Source organism: Hemicordylus capensis, chromosome 1 (genome assembly GCF_027244095.1).
Source record: "Hemicordylus capensis ecotype Gifberg chromosome 1, rHemCap1.1.pri, whole genome shotgun sequence".
NCBI classification, from domain to species: Eukaryota; Metazoa; Chordata; class Lepidosauria; order Squamata; family Cordylidae; genus Hemicordylus; species Hemicordylus capensis.
This window is the reverse complement of record NC_069657.1, coordinates 14,344,272-14,360,324: the sequence shown is the minus strand read 5'-3', so window position 1 is coordinate 14,360,324 and position 16,053 is coordinate 14,344,272. Positions and strand designations below refer to the sequence as shown.

The 16,053-nt window shown below is 45.1% G+C and overlaps 1 protein-coding gene across 8 annotated transcripts in view; it reads left to right on the top strand.

The window, feature by feature from the left end:
• PPP2R5E (protein phosphatase 2 regulatory subunit B'epsilon) overlaps positions 1-16,053 on the top strand; it is a 110,064-nt gene that overhangs the window by 74,368 nt on the left and 19,643 nt on the right. For all 8 annotated transcript variants that reach the window (XM_053287437.1, XM_053287441.1, XM_053287435.1 and 5 more), the window contains 2 exons: positions 14,392-14,493; positions 15,729-15,821. In XM_053287437.1, the coding sequence (XP_053143412.1) occupies positions 14,392-14,493; positions 15,729-15,821 (195 nt within the window). The remainder of the gene's footprint in view (positions 1-14,391; positions 14,494-15,728; positions 15,822-16,053) is intronic.

The following is a 16,053-nucleotide window of genomic DNA, read 5'->3' as shown; positions in this document are numbered from 1 at the left end:
GTCAAAAACTATGCCATTGTGTTGCCCCTGTGTGTCACTCACTGCAACTGTATCAAATTTGGTTTAAATTGGCTAGACAGTCCACCAATTAGCCCACTTGTGTCTCAGATGTTAATGCGGCCACCATTTTGAATTGGAGTGGATGACATCATCACACACCACGCCATTTGGGCATCCCTATGTGTCCCCACAGCAGTAGCGAATCTGGTTCAAATTGGTTAGGCGGTTCACAAGTTAGCCCACTTGTGCCTCAAAAGTTTATGCATCTGGACACACACACAGAGAATGCCGGGTGATAATGTACTTTAGAATTCAAGCCCCCAGGACTTAGAAGTTGGGTGCTGCAAGCATTTCCTGCCAATAGTCATTTCCTGCTTAACTAAGAGCCTCCCCATCTCTTACAACTTTTAAAAGGTAGTCAAGATGCATTTGTTCACCCAGGCTTTTAATAGATATTGTTTTAATTGTGTTTTTAATAGTTTTAACATTTTAACTTTTAAATTGTTATGTTTTAACCTTTTTATTTGTTGTGTTTATTTTGTTATAAACCTCCCAGAGACTACCTCCAAAAAGATCTCTCCAAACTGGGGGACTGGGCGACAAAATGGCAAATACGGTTCAATGTAAGCAAGTGTAAAGTGACGCACACTGGGACAAAAAACACCAACTTCAGATATACACTGATGGGATCTGACCTGTCGGTGACTGACCAGGAGAGAGATCTTGGGGTCATGGTGGACAGCTAATTGAAAGTGTCGTCTCAGTGTGCGGCAGCTGTGAGAAAGGCTAATTCTATGCTAGGGATCATTAGGAAGGGGATTGAAAATAAAACTGCTAATATTCTAATGCCCTTATACAAAACGATGGTGTGGCCACACTTTGAGTACTGCGTAAGATTCTGGTCACCACATCTAAAGAAGGACATTGTAGAACTGGGAAAGGTGCAGAAGTGGGCAACCAAAATGATCAGGGGCCTGGAGTACCTTCCTTATGAGGCTAGGCTATAGCATCTGGGGCTCTTTGCCTTGGAAAAGAGGCAACTAAGGGGAGACATGATCGAAGTGTATAAAATTATGCATTGAGTGGAGAGGGTAGACAGAGAGAAATTTTTCTCCCTCTCTCACAACACTAAAACCAGGGGTCACACCATGAAACTGAAGGTTGGGAAATTAGGACCGACAAACGGAAGTACTTTTTCACACAGTGCATAATTAATCTATGGAATTATTTGCCATGGGATGTGGTGATGGCCACCAGCTTGGATCGCTTTAAAAGGGGCTTAGACAGATTCATGGTGGACAGGTCTATCAATGGTTACTAATCTGGTGGCTGTGGGCCATCTCCAGCCTCAGAGGCATGATGCCTCTCAATACCGGTTGCAGGGGAGCAACAGCAGGAGAGAGGGCATGCCCTCAGCTCTTGCCTGTGGACTTCTCAGAGGCAACTGGTGGGGCTACTGTGTGAAACAGGATGCTGGATGGGCCTTGTGCCTGATCCAGCAGGGCTGTTCTTATGACTTGCGTTTTGGGCGGTATAAAATGTGTTAAATAAATAAATGTGCTTGTCACAGATCCTTGTTAACTGATGTATGGTTCTTCTGCAGATGTTGTCCTCAAGTAGATTTACATAGCAAATCTTTTAGAAAGTTTAAGCTTACTACCTTTATGTTATAGAAGTAAATACTGTCACAGGACATCTGTGGGAAGGGCATGTGTCTAGGGGATCTTTTCAACCAGAGAGACCAACATATGTGTTGGAACAAAGTGGTACGAAGGAAACGGAGACAAGAAGAATTAAAGTGTACACTATGATTAAGCTTAGGAATCGGCTATAATGCAATAATCATGAATCAGTGAGGGAATTAGCACTAATTCTGTCACAAATGCTTTTTAACATCTACATACAACCGCTGGGTGAGGTCCTCAGGAGATTTGGTGCAGGGTGTTATCAGTATCCTGATGACACCCAAATCTATTTATCCTTCTCTTCCTCCTCTCCCCCCATCATCAGGAAATGGCACTCATTCTGTAAATGCCTGCCTACAAGCAGTAATGGGCTGGTTGAGGGAAACAAATTGAAGCTGAATCCAGCAAAATAGAGGTGCTCATTGTAGGGGCTCAGAATCTGAGGAATGAGAGATCTTCCTGTGCTGGATAGGCTTACACTTCCCTGGAAGGAGCAAATGTACCCCTGGACCCAGGCCTCACCCTGGTATCTCAGGTAGAGGCCATGGCCAGGAGTGCTTTCTATCAGCTTTGGCTGATTCGACAGCTGAGCTCATTCATTGAAGAGGATGACCTCAAAACAGTGGTGCATCAGCTGGTAACCCCCAGGCTTGACTATTGCAATGCGCTCTACATGGGACTGCCTTTGTACGTAGTTCAGAAACTTCAGTTAGTTCAAAATGTTGCAGTCAGGTTGGTCTCTGGGGCAACCCGGAGAGACCATATTATGCCTGTTTTGAAACAGTTACACTGGCTGCCGATAGTTTCCGGGCAAAATACAAAGTGCTGGTTATTACCTTTAAAGCCTGGAATGACTTGGGTCCAGGCTACCTTAGAGAGCACCTTCTTCTGTATGATCCCTATCATCTGGATCATGTTGAGGTCATCAGGAGAGTTCCGTCTCGAGTTACCACTAGCACGTCTGGTGGCGACTCGGAACCAGGCCTTCTCTGTAGCTGCTTCTGGCCTATGGAATGTACTCCCGGCAGATAACTAGGCTCACCGTTGGCCTTTAAGGGAGCCCTAAAGACTTACATGTTTGGCCTGGCCTTCTAAGGGTTTTAAATTGTGTTTAAGTATTTTAATTGGTTTTAAATTGTGTTAAAATTGTTTTTATATCGTTTTAAGTAGTGTGTTTTAAATGATGTTTGTTTTTGTTTTTTAAACTAGTTGTACATCGCCCAGAGCCTCTGGATGGGGCAGTATATATATGTAATAGATAAATAAATAATAAATAATAATGCTTTTAATTTTCAGGGTAGCAGTGCAATGAAGAGAAATACATCACATCATAGAGTTCTTGGGGAGGAAATTCCTAGACCTACTATGGAAGCTAATAATATCTAATGGGAATACTTTGGAGCAAGATATATGAGTTACCTGAGCTATGGGGAAATGATTTGAAGTTGTGGGCAGAAAAGGAGGGGGGAGTCTTAAGAGAAACAGAGAAGGGAAATGAAGCAGAAGAGTGACAGGAGTAAAAGAATGAAAGGAGTTTACATGAACTGGGGAATAGGTTAACAAGTCCAAGAGAGGGTTTTTTTCTTGATGAAGAGCTTGTTCTTTGGGAGAATGTAAAGATTTTAGTAGCTACCTAATGGCGCAGCAGGGAAATGACTTGACTAGCAAGCCAGAGGTTGCTGGTTCAAATCGCGGCTGGTATGTTTCCCAGACTATGGGAAATACCTATATCGGGCAGCAGCGTCTCATACTGCACGGGAGATGGCAATGATAAACCCCTCCTGTATTCTACCAAAGACAACCACAGGGGCTCTGTGGTTGCCAGGAGTCGACACCGACTCGAGGACACACTTCACATTTAAAGGTTTTAGTGGGGCTAGGATTAAGGAGGAGAGACTAGGAACTAGGGGTGTGCCCGAACCGGTCCGGCGGCCATTCTAAAGAATGGCCGAACTGCCGGACCAGTTCGGCCCTGGCTGGTCCCGGTCCGGGTGGGGGGTATGTCTTTAAGGGCAGGAGGGCTTGCTTACCCCTCCCGCCTCTTTGCCCCCGCCAGCGCCCGTATTTAACAGAATAACGGGGCGCTGGAAACCAGCCGCCCCCCCGCGAGCAGATTTAGCCGAAAAACTAACAATACCACTGCCCCCGCCGTCGCCCGCCAGCCCTCCCTTCCTCCCAGCCGCCCGCCCGAGTCCTCACCCGATGCTTTGTAAATAACGAGAGGCGCTCCTGAACAGAGCTCCTCTCGTTAGGAAATCCTTCAGCATACTGAAGCTTTGCGCGCGCGCGCGTGCATGCATGCGCACACCGCAAAGGACGCCGATCACCAGAGGCCCGGTCTACCCGCCGGGAAAAGGCTGGGTAGACCGGGCCTCTGGTGATCGGAGGCCTGGTCTACCCGGCCTTTTCCCGGCGGGTAGACCGGGCCTCCGGCGATCGGCTTCCTTTGCGGCGCGCGCATGCGCGCACGCGCAAAGCTTCAGTATGCTGAAGGATTTCCTAGCGCGAGGAGCTCTGTTCAGGAGCGCCTCTCGTTATTTACAAAGCATCGGGTGAGGACTCGGGCGGGCGGGCGGCTGGGAGGGAGGGAGGGCTGGCGGGCGACGGCGGGGGCAGTGGTATTGGCAGTTTTTCGGCTAAATCTGCTCGCGGCGGGGGGGGGCGGAGGTGGGGGGGGCTGGTTTCCAGCGCCCCGTTATTCTGTTAAATACGGGCGCTGGAGGGGGCAAAGAGGTGGGAGGGGTAAGCAAGCCCTCCCTGCCCTAAAAGGAAGGCCCCCCTTCGGTGCCGGTCCGGACTGCTCTGGACCGTGCACATGTCTACTAGGAACAAAAGGGAAACCTCTTAGCTCTGTCTCAGTTTAGTAAAAGAACAGAGGAGCGGGAAACAGATCCTAACTTATAGAGGTGGAGTTCAGTTTTTGTGAAGAGAGGCCTGGGAGCAACACAGGGAGAGGGTATGCTTGGGTGAATACACGAGGATCGGTATTTACAGGTAAGCCACCTGTGATCCTTGGTGTGTACACACTGTCTGGGTCTTGTGGCTGTACAGTGAAAAACTGAGAGTGGAGGTATTCTGGAGTGGTTGTGCTCAAATTGATAGTTCTGCACAGTGAGATTTGTGAAGAACTGATTGTTCCTCAAAGGAAGATCTTTTGAGATGAGCAGGCTTAGACAAAAGCCTTTCCTTTCTCTGTCCATAAGCCTAGTTGGGGTAGCCTTTTCTCTGTGGAAGCCTGCATTGTTTTGTAGATGGCTCATAGATAGGGAAAGTGTGTGTGTTATCCCTTCTCCTGGGTTGATTCCACGGTTTATGATAGGCTATTTGACTGAGGAATTTTCACAGTTCCTGTCCTTCTGGGAAAGGCCTTGGGGTCTTTGCTTATCTTACTCTAAACCTTGCAGTGACTGTATAGTGGCCATCATTCTGAGTGGAGCAGCTTTTTGATTAGAATTTGGAAATACTCAAAGCGTGTTATACATATCAAGGTAGCTTTTCCTTGAACCAACAGTTAGATTGACTCATGCCTCTGTCAGTTGCATGCCAGAAATCCTTTTAACCCTTTACCAAAACAAGGGAGGGTGCTGTGGACTTTCCACTTGCATACATTCTTTTCTGATTTCATGACTGCTCAGGCACAGTGAAACCAGGGTCTTCCCTTCCCCAGCAGCAGGACACACTGAAATAGAGGTTGCTCCTAGCAAAACATTTTATTTGTGCCAGAAGTCTATGTTGTTTTTGTTATTACTCTGACATGGATGGTAGTGTTTATGAATAGTCAGTGATAGTCTTAATTTTCTAATGTTCAGCTTTACAAAGATGTACAATATGCTTCTTGTAATTAAAGTATCTCTACCTTGTGTATTTATTGGCTTTAGTGCCCAGTTACTTTGCTATACTTTCCTACAAATATTGGCTGCAGAGATGCAACATAGGAAGCTAGCTTATAACAAGCCAGACCATTATCTTGCTCAGTATTGTCTACACTGATTGGCAGTCCTTTCCCTAGGTTTAGGGCAGGAGTCTTTCCCAGCCCTACTTGGATGTACTAGGGCTTGGACCTGGGGCTTTCTGCATGTGAAGCAGATGCTCTACCACTGAGCTACATAGCCTCATCCTGAGCTAAGTTGTTATCTGTGCTAGTTACTGTTGTGTGTTATGTATATTGTACATCTTGATTGAAGGCAAATATTTGCCCAGTATTGCCCAATAAAATTATCCACAGATAGGAAATGCAGTACCAGCTTTTAGAAATAAGTGTGCCAAAAGCACACCATGCATTGGGTGCTTATTTATTTTTATTTTTATTTATTTATTTATTTAATACATTTCTATAACACCCAAAATGCAAGTTCTCTGAGATGTAACCTTCATGAATACAAAACGAATTGTGAAATCCAAAACGGATTGTGAGCAGCTCAAAAAGGATCTCTCCAAACTGGGGGAGTGGGCGACAAAATGGCAAATGCTGTTCAGTGTTAGCAAGTGTAAAGTGATGCACATTGGGACGAAAAACCCCAACTTCAAGTATATGCTGATGGGATCCGAGCTGTCGGTGACGGACCAGGAGAGGGATCTTGGGGTTGTGGTGGACAGCTCGTTGAAAGTGTCGACTCAATGTGCGGCAGCTGTTAAAAAGGCAAATTCCATGCTAGGGATCATTAGAAAGGGGATTGAAAATAAAACGGCTAACATTATAATGCCCTTATACAAAACTATGGTGCGACCACACTTGGAGTACTGCGTACAATTCTGGTCACCACATCTTAAAGAGGACATTGTTGAACTGGAGAAGGTACAGAAGAGGGCAACCAAGATGATCAGGGGCCTAGAGCACCTTTCTTATGAGGCAAGACTACAACACCTGAGGCGTTCTAGTTTAGAAAAAAGACGTCTGCGGGGAGACATGATAGAGGTCTATAAAATCATGCATGGTGTGGAGAAAGTGGAGAGAGAGAGATTCTTTTCCCTCTCACACAACACTAGAACCAGGGGTCATCCCATGAAATTGATTGCCAGGAGGTCTAGGACCAACAAACGGAAGTACTTTTTCACACAACGCGTGATCCACTTGTGGAACTCTCTGCCACAGGATGTGGTGACAGCCAACAACCAGGATGGCTTTAAGAGGGGTTTGGATGACTTCATGGAGGAGAGGTCTATTAATGGCTACTAGTCGGAGGGCTGTGGGCCACCTCCAGCATCAAGGGCAGGGTGCCTCTGAGTACCAGTTGCAGGGGAGTAATGGCAGGAGAGAGGGCACGCCCTCAACTCCTGTCTGTGGCTTCCAGCGGCATCTGGTGGGCCACTGTGCGAAACAGGATGCTGGACTAGATGGGCCTTGGGCCTGATCCAGCAGGGCTTTTCTTATGTTCTTATGTTGATGCTGGAGCTTAACAGGTGACCTTGGTCCAGTCTTTGGTCTCTCATGCCTTGAAAGGAACCTTTGCATTTTAAGTAAACGCTGGAGTTTAGACTGTGTAAACTTCCAGATTCTGTATTTTCAGAAGGGATACACCTGTCTTTTGCATCCTTTATCCAAGCAGCCCCATGTGTGTTGAGTCTCACACCTTTCAAAGGCTGGTGCAAGTCTGCATAAAACCCTCAAAGTGCAAACTGTTGGGGAATCTCCAACAATGTTCCCTTCTGGTCCCCACCTTCCACATTCTTTTGCTTACCATCTAGCCCAGGGCTGCACAACAGCCCTCCAGCTGTTTTTGGGCTACAATCCCCATAATCTCCAGCCACAGTGACCAATAGGGAAGATGGGAGTTGTAGTCCAGCATCTGCAGGAAGGCCAAAATTGTGAAGCCCTGATCTAGTCTGATGAAGAGTTCTGTAGGAGTTGGAAGCTTGCTCTTTGATGCCTTGTTACCTTTTGGCTAATCCTAATGAAAACATTACTTTGGATTATGAGTTTTCTTCTGATGGATCAGCACTGCCATCTGTGATTTTCTACCTTAGTGTTGTCAGGATGAAAAGGGGCTGGGGGAAGAATCATTTGCACTGCCCTGAGCTCCTTGTTGGAAGGATCAAGGGTGGGTGATGGTGGAACATAGGAGCTGACTTATACCTAGTCAGACCGTTGGTCAATTTAGCTCATTATTGTTGGCACAAACTGGCAGCAGCTTCTCCAGGGTTGCAGGAAGACTCTCAGCCCTCTCTTGGAGATGCCAGGGAGGGAACTTGGAACCTTCTGGATGCAAGCACTCAGATGCTCTTCCCAGAGTGGTTCTGTCTCCTGAAGAGAATATCTTACAGTGCTCACACATGTGTCTCACTCAAATGCAGATCTGGGCAGACTCTGCTTAGCAAAGGGGACAATTCATTTTCACACATGATCCATGGGCTTCTTTTGTGTTCTATTGCTAATAGACTCAACAGTCAATATGCAATGTTTATGAGACGGAATATATTTATGCATGCCAAACATTTCAGTAAAAGTCAGCATTACATTACTAGTATTGTAGCAAAATACACCCTCTTGTGGTAAGAAAAATAAAGACTAATTTTAAAGCCTTTTATTTCCTGGCTAATGTTTGCTTATATTTTAATCCTTCCCTTCTTCTGTTTCATACTTCCTCCTTGTTCCTATGTTCTTCTATCTTTCAAATTAGATTTTCATAGAATTTTAGAGTTGGAAGGTATCGTGGAAGTCTTCTAGTCCAACCCACTGCGACTGCTACATCATCCCTGACAAATGACTGTCTAGCCTCTGTTTGAAAATCTCCAGCAAAGGAGAGCCTACTTCTGCATGAGACAGTCTGCTCCATTGTCAGACAGCTCTTATAGTTAGGAAATTCTTCCTAGTGGCTGGCCTAAAACTGCTTCCAAGTGAAGTCTGACCATCACAGAATAGAGTGGAATGATTCTGTCTCATGATTAGATGCTATGCTTCTGCTTAAGATTGCATTCACTTTTTTAGCAGCTGGCTTTAGCTGGCTTGTGTTCAGTTTGTTGTCCACTAAGACACCTAGGTCTCTCACAGTACTACTGCCTAGCCAGGTCTCCCCTATCCTCTACTTTTGCACTTGATTTTTCTTACCCAGTTGCAGGGCTTCTCATTTGTCCCTGTTGAACATCTTACTGGTTTTGGTCTAATATTTGAGACTGTCGATTGAATAGCTGTGAAATAATGATCTCAGAAGTGTGGTGCACTCTCTGGTAACCTTGACTACTGCAATGAGCTCTGTATGGGGCTGCCGTTGTATGTAGTTCAGAAGGTTCAGTCGGTCTAAAATGCAGTGACTAAATTGGTCTCTGAGGCTTCTCGGAGAGACCATATTATGCCTGTGTTAAAACAATTGCATTGGCTGCCAGTAGGTTTCTGGGTGAAATATAAAGTGCTGGTCATTACCTTTAAAGCCCTGGCTTAGGGCTGGGTTATCTGGTAGCAGTATTCCCTCTAAGGGCAGTGTTCTCTCTAATTTTTTCTGTCTGTGTGTGGAATGAGTTTTGTTCTGGGTGGGAGTATCAAGGCACTGTGTGCACACATGCATTCAGAATGTGGCCTTCCTGATTCAGCCTGAGTGAGATCTAAAATTAACTGAGCATATATTAAAAAAAACTTATGAGCGCAGGCATGTGTGCATGCCTTAGAGGGAACAGTGTCTAAGGGATTCCCAGATATTGTTGACTACAACTCCCAGAATCCCCAGCTGCATTGGCTTTTGCTTGGGGATTATGGGAGTTGTAGTCAACATTGTCTGGGAATCCCTGTTAGAGGGAACCATACTTGGGAGAGCCCCGCCTTCTGCATGATCCCCACTGCACGTTAAGGTCATTGAGAGAGGTCTGTCTCTGTAAACCGCCAGTATGTCTGGTGGTGATTCGGGAGAGGGCCTTTGCTGTAGTCTCTCCTGGCTGGAATGCGCTCCCTATAGATATACATTTTTTAAAGCCAGATTTTAGTAATCTTTGAATGTTTTACATGTTTTAAATTATTTTAACAGCTTGTTTTATTTTGGCAGTTCTTTTTGTGAACCACCTAGAGCCTTTGGTGTCAGGCGATAAACAAACAAATAAAATCAATAAAATAATTAAGTCTTCTAAGGTGTTAGCTATTCCCTCGCAACTACATCTCATCTGTAAATTTGATACGTGTCCCCTCTGTTCACTCTTCCAAGTCAGTTATATAAATCTTTTCTAGGTAACAGACTTGGGTTCATCAAATATTTTTATGTAGTTTTTGACATCCCCCGCAGGAGGGGTTTACCACTGCCATCCTTGTGCAGTATGAGATGATGCCTTTCAGCAGCTTCCTATATCACTGCTGCCCAATATAGGTGTTTCTCATAGTCTGGGAAACATACCAGCAGAGATTCGAACCGGCAACCTCTGGCTTGCTAATTAAGTCATTTCTCCACTGAGCAGGTACTATGTAGCAATTATAAGTCTCATTCAACCAAGTTGCATTGTTATCTATCAGATCATATTCTCCTTCCTGCATTAGGACTGCACGTTCCTCCTGTTTGTTTCCCATATTCTGTGCATTAGTGTATAGATCTTGGAGACCGTGCGTATAGCCGTTTTTTGGCATCCTTGCTGTAGTGACATTTGAATTACTGAATGCCCCTCCCTCATTTTGCTTCTGTCTTTGGCTCATGTTTTCTTCTCTCTTGGTTTTATACTTGATAATGAGCTTTTATCTATCATGGAATTCTGTTTAAAGCTCTCTTTATAGCCTGGTGTAGTACCCTGTTTTAGTACTGAAAAGTGCTATAGAAATGACTCCTACAAACAACTGCCATTTTTGTTTTCCCAGCCCCACCTTTCAACCAGTCAACATCCTAAATGTTCATATGAATTCTGCTGTTACCCTGTATCTGTTTGTTTAAATATTGAAGTAGGTTTGCCTATTGCATTATTACTATGCTGAAATGTAATATGAAAATGGGTTTTTGAAACTCACACAGGGAGAGAGCTTATTCCAAGTTCCCTATCCTGGAAATCTCTCCTTAAGTTAATTACTTGGAAAGCAAAAGGTATTAAGGAGATTAGATCAGGGATTCTCAGCATTAGGTCTCCAGAAGTTATTGGACTTCAACTCCCATAATCCCCAGCCCCAGTGGCCTTTGGTTGGGGATTATGGGAGTTGAAATCCCCAAAACATATGAGGACCCAAGGTTGAGATCCCCTGGACTAGATGATTGCTTGAGAGCTAGTGCTGCTAGTGGTTAGAATTTTGGACTTGGACTTGGTATATCTAGGTTCAGATCCCTGCTTCAAGCAGTGGCCTAGACACAAAGCTTTAGCTACTGTTCAACTGGGCTGTTAAAGTAAAACACGCCTATTCGGTCTTCATAAATAGCTCCTTTAAATTTGCTTGGGCCAGATTAGGTGCAAACTATAGCAGTGGGTAGTCACTATATTGGGCTATTTCTAGTGTTTTAATGTGTTATTTTATTAGTTGTAGTCTTAAAAGTAATATTGGTATTAATATTAGTGGTAGTAGCATTATTAATAATAAAATATTTAAGATGGTGATGATGATAGAATGGTGTGAAGCAAGTATAACTTGCTTAGAACCCAATGATAATCCAAGGGAGGGACAGATGAATCTTAGAGTCATATGCTAGTGTTATTTATTTTTATTTATTTTATTTTATTTATTGTTACATTTATATACCACCTTTCATTAAAACAACCCCAAGGTGGTTCACAGCAGAATTTAAAAACAAGATTGCAAAAAAGACAATGAAAATATTAAGCTAAAAACATAAAACAGATCTGATTAAAAATTTAAAACACAAGCATAAAAATAGTACAAAATACAAAGAGCAACAGCAGAGACAATCATATAAAAGCCTGGGTAAAAAGCCAGAATTTAACATGCTTTCTAAAAACTGTGATGGAGACCGAGGAGCAAATAGCCACCAGGAGAGCATTCCAGAGTCTGGGGGCAGCAACATAGAAGGCCGTGTCCTGTGTGCACGACAACCGAGCCTCCCTCATTGTCGGTACCCGGAGCAGAGCCCCCTCAGCTGACCTCATCAAGCAGGCAGCAACCCTTGGGAGTAGATGGTCCCTCAGGTATCCCGGGCCCTAACTATTAAGGGCTTTAAAGGTCAAAAACAGCACCTTGAATTGGACCCGGAACCAAACTGGTAGCCCAGTGCAGCTCTTTCAAAATGGGTGTAACGTGCTCCCACCGGGCAGCTCCGGATAAAACCCTAGCTGCCGCATTTTGCACTAGCTGCAGTTTCCGGATATTTTTCAGGGGCAGCCCCACATAGAGTGCATCACAGTAATCCAGCCGTGACGTGACTAAGGCATGGGTAACTGTGGCCAGATCTGCCTTCTCGATAAAGGGAAGTTTATCTACTTTAGTGCTGGCGTACTAGCCGAAGCTGTGTAAAGGCATCCCTGGCCACCGCCTCCACCTGAGCTTCCAAAAGCAGAGCTGTACCCAGTAATACCCCCGAGCTGTGTACTTGCTCCTTCAAGGGGAGTGCAACCCCATCCAGAACCAGTAAAATCTCCTCATCCCAATTGGCTCTCCTACTGACCAACATTACCTCCGTCTTGTCTGGATTCAATTTCAGCTTATTAGCCCACATCCAACCCCTCACGGCCTCCAGCCCCCGATTCAGGATCAGGTGATAAGGAGAGATAGAGCTGAGTGTCATCAGCATATTGCTGACAACTCAGTCCAAGTCCCCAGATTACCTCTCTCAGCAGTTTCCTGTAGATGTTAAACAGCATGGGGGACAAGACCGAACCCTATGGGACCCCACTAGCCAACAGCCACAGAGCTGAGCACCACCTTCTGGACTGTCCCCCCAAGAAAGGACCAGAACCACTGCAACACAGTACCTCTGATTCCCATACTCTAGAGGCGGCCCAGAAGGATATCATGGTCGATGGTATTGAATGCTGCCGAGAGGTCCAGCAGAACCAACAGGGACACACTCGCCCTGTCTAGTTCCCAGCGTAGGTCATCCACTGGAGCGACCAAGGCAGTCTCAGTCCCATACCCGGGGTGGAAGCCAGATTGAAAAGGGTCCATATAATCTGTATCATCCAAGACCCTCTGCAGCTGGGACGCCACCACACGCTCTATCACCTTGCCCAAAAATGGCAGGTTAGAGACCGGTCTATAGTTGTCCAGGTTGGAGGGATCAAGGGAGGGCTTTTTTAACAATGGTCTTACCATCATCTCCTTAAGGCACAATGACATCCTGCCCTCCCTTAATGAGGCATTAATAATCACCTCCAACCATCTACCTGTACCCTCCCTGGCAGCTTTTATTAGCCATGAAGGGCAAGGGTCAGGAGCACATTATGTCACCCACACACTGCCCAGGATCTTGTCCACATCCTCAGGCTGCACCAAAGGAAAATAATCCAACACAATAGGACCAGATGGTACCAGAGACCTGTCTGCCGGAATTGCCAAAACTCTGGAGTCGAAATCAGCACGGATGCGAGCAGCTTTATCTGCAAAGTGACACGCAAACTGATCACAGTGGGCTGTAGATGATTCCTCCCCCATTACCTGGGGGGGGGGGTGCAGCAATGTCTTTGCTATACGAAACAGCTCCACTGGTCTGCACTGAGCAGATGCAATGGAGGCAGAGAAAAGCATTTCTTCGCCACCCCCACTGCCATGGAGTAGTCCCTAAAATGGGCTCTAGCCCTTGTCCGGTCAGATTCGTCACGACTCTTCCTCCAGCGTTGTTCCAGCCCTCGCCCGAGTTGTTTCATTGCCCTAAGCGCCAAGGAAAACCAAGGAGCCGAACAGGCTCCACCAAGCCAAAGAGGGCATTTAGGAGCAATCGTGTCAACAGCCTGAGCCGTCTCTCCATTCCAGAGATCAACCAGGGCCTCAACAGGGTCACCAGCTCTGGACACTCGAAACTCCGAGGGCCGTCTGGAATCCGAGTGGATCCATAAGCCTCCAGGAATGGACCATTCTAATCGGCCCACCACCCCTGCAGAGGGCAGACGGAGCAGTCAAACTAAACCCCACCAGATGATGATTTGTCCATGACAAGGGAGTTATCTCAAACTCCCCCACCTCCAGATCATTTATTCCCCGGTCTGCAAAAACCAGATCCAGAGTATGTCCTGCTGTGTGGGTAGGGCCCGATACCAACTGAGACAGGCCCATGGTTGCCATAGAGGCCATGAAATCCTGAGCCGCATCCACTAGGGGGTCCTCAGCGTGGACATTGAAATCCCCCAAAACAGTAAGCTTGGGGGAACCCAAGCCATTTCCGAGACAACCCCCACCAGCTCAGGTAGGGAGACTGAAGTGCAGTGGGGTGGTCGGTACACCAGCAGAATCCCCGGCCTATCTCGGATGCCCACCCTCAAGGACAGACACTTGAAATTCTGAGATTTCCTGATTGGGCACCTGGGAATGGAGAGGATCTCTCGATAGATGACTGCCACACCCCCTCCTTGACCCTCCAGGCAGGGCTGCTGCAGGTCTTCAGATGCAGCTCGCCCAGTGGCTGAGAGCCACAAGGAAACGAGCAACATTAAATTCAGGTTAAAACATACACAAAAGTTCCAGAAGAGCATAAAAATAGACTTGATAGGCAAGAGTAATTGTAGCCAAGCAACAGAACAGGTTATAGGAATACCAGTGATATAGAGGGTGAAAGACTGAATCTTCTGAGCAGCATGTTTAACTCAATCCTCTGAATTTCACTATTTTTGTGCAAGAACAGCTCTTAATTCTTTGTTATTTATTTCATAGGTATCTTGCAATATATTCCGAACTCTTCCTCCTAGTGATAGCAATGAGTTTGATCCAGAAGAAGATGAACCCACCCTTGAAGCATCATGGCCACATTTACAGGTGGTTTGTTGTTCTTAAATCTTCTTCTGTTTTTTAAGTGTACACTAACTTATTCATAGGAAGAATACAAAAATAGACTGAAATGTAAAAATATTATATAAAAATATGGAAAAGAAATTTTGTGAGTGTGTATGCAAATATATGCAATGGGCCTGGCGCATGGACATGTGTGCACACAAGCACACACACAGACACACACACACATTATTTCCTTTTAAAAGCTGCTTTGGGAGGGTATGATTAATAGGAGATGAGCAGGCACATAACCCCTTTGTGCTCCAAACTGCAACTCCTTTGACTCTTTGACCCATGATGTCCACACATTAAAAACTCTATCGTGAGGGAGAGGAGGTTGCTTTGGCAGGGTGATTTGAAGTTGAGGATATGGGGCAAGGAATAGATAAGTTCCCCTTCCTTTTTCTGCTATCAATGATGCCCTCTAGAAATGGCCTTCAAAGCAAATAAAATAAAATAAAATGGGGGGTGGGGGCTGTTTGGCTTCAAACAAGAGGCAAAATCTTTTCCGTAACCTTGGTGACTCCTGATTAAATCACATTATTCTGCATTAGCCATGTGCATTGTTGTAGAATGCTCCTGAACATTTTCTAATTAATATTAAATGTTTCCAAACTGTTTCACCAACTCTTGTCAACATCATAATTGCTTTATTTTATATGATTTCAAGAGTCTGGAGGGCAAGGGAATGTGCTTGTTGATTACCCCTGGGAGTTTTGACAAGCCAGTGAGCAAGCATTACAGGGCTGGCAATGCCTGCTCTTAGCGTGAGCTGGAATTACAGCTAAATGAGAGAAACTAATGGGCACTTTGCTTGTGTCACACTAGCTTAAAATGTATATATGGAAATATGTGATTACATATTTGGATGTGTTTCCCACCATATCTCAAAAGTTTGGAGTATGTAACAGTTGTGTTGTATGGGGTCCATGTCCCTTAAAGTAGTCACAGTTAAATTAGATGTGGGTGGGCGGGGGGAGAGATAATTCTTTTTTAAGTGCTGAATTAAACAAAAAACCTTACCACACATTTAACTCCTGGGGACAGGATGTGGGGTGGGAAGCTGCAGAAGGGACAATTTTCTTGTCTGATCCAGGAGCAGTTATTTAGAGGGTGCCTTCAGCTGCCTGTCACTCTTTTTATACAGAAACAATATTTTTGTAGTTTATAGAAAGCTTAGGTCAATTAACAGTCCTAAACTGTGTGTTGATTTCTTGCAGCTTGTATATGAATTTTTCATACGATTTTTGGAAAGCCAAGAATTCCAGCCCAGCATTGCCAAAAAGTACATAGATCAGAAATTTGTATTACAGGTATGTAAAGCGGTTTTCTTCAACACTTGGGATAAGACTTGATATTACTTAGGTTTTATTTATTAGAATGATTAAGAGTCTCTTAGACTCAGGCTACATTCTTGTGCATAAGTGCCCATGAGAAACTCGCACTGAAATGAATAAAAATAACTTTGCAGAATTGCCTCTTATATTGGCTGGAGGGCAGAAGGTGGGATGGAGTGGTAGCATCAAGAATAGATAATTTGACGAA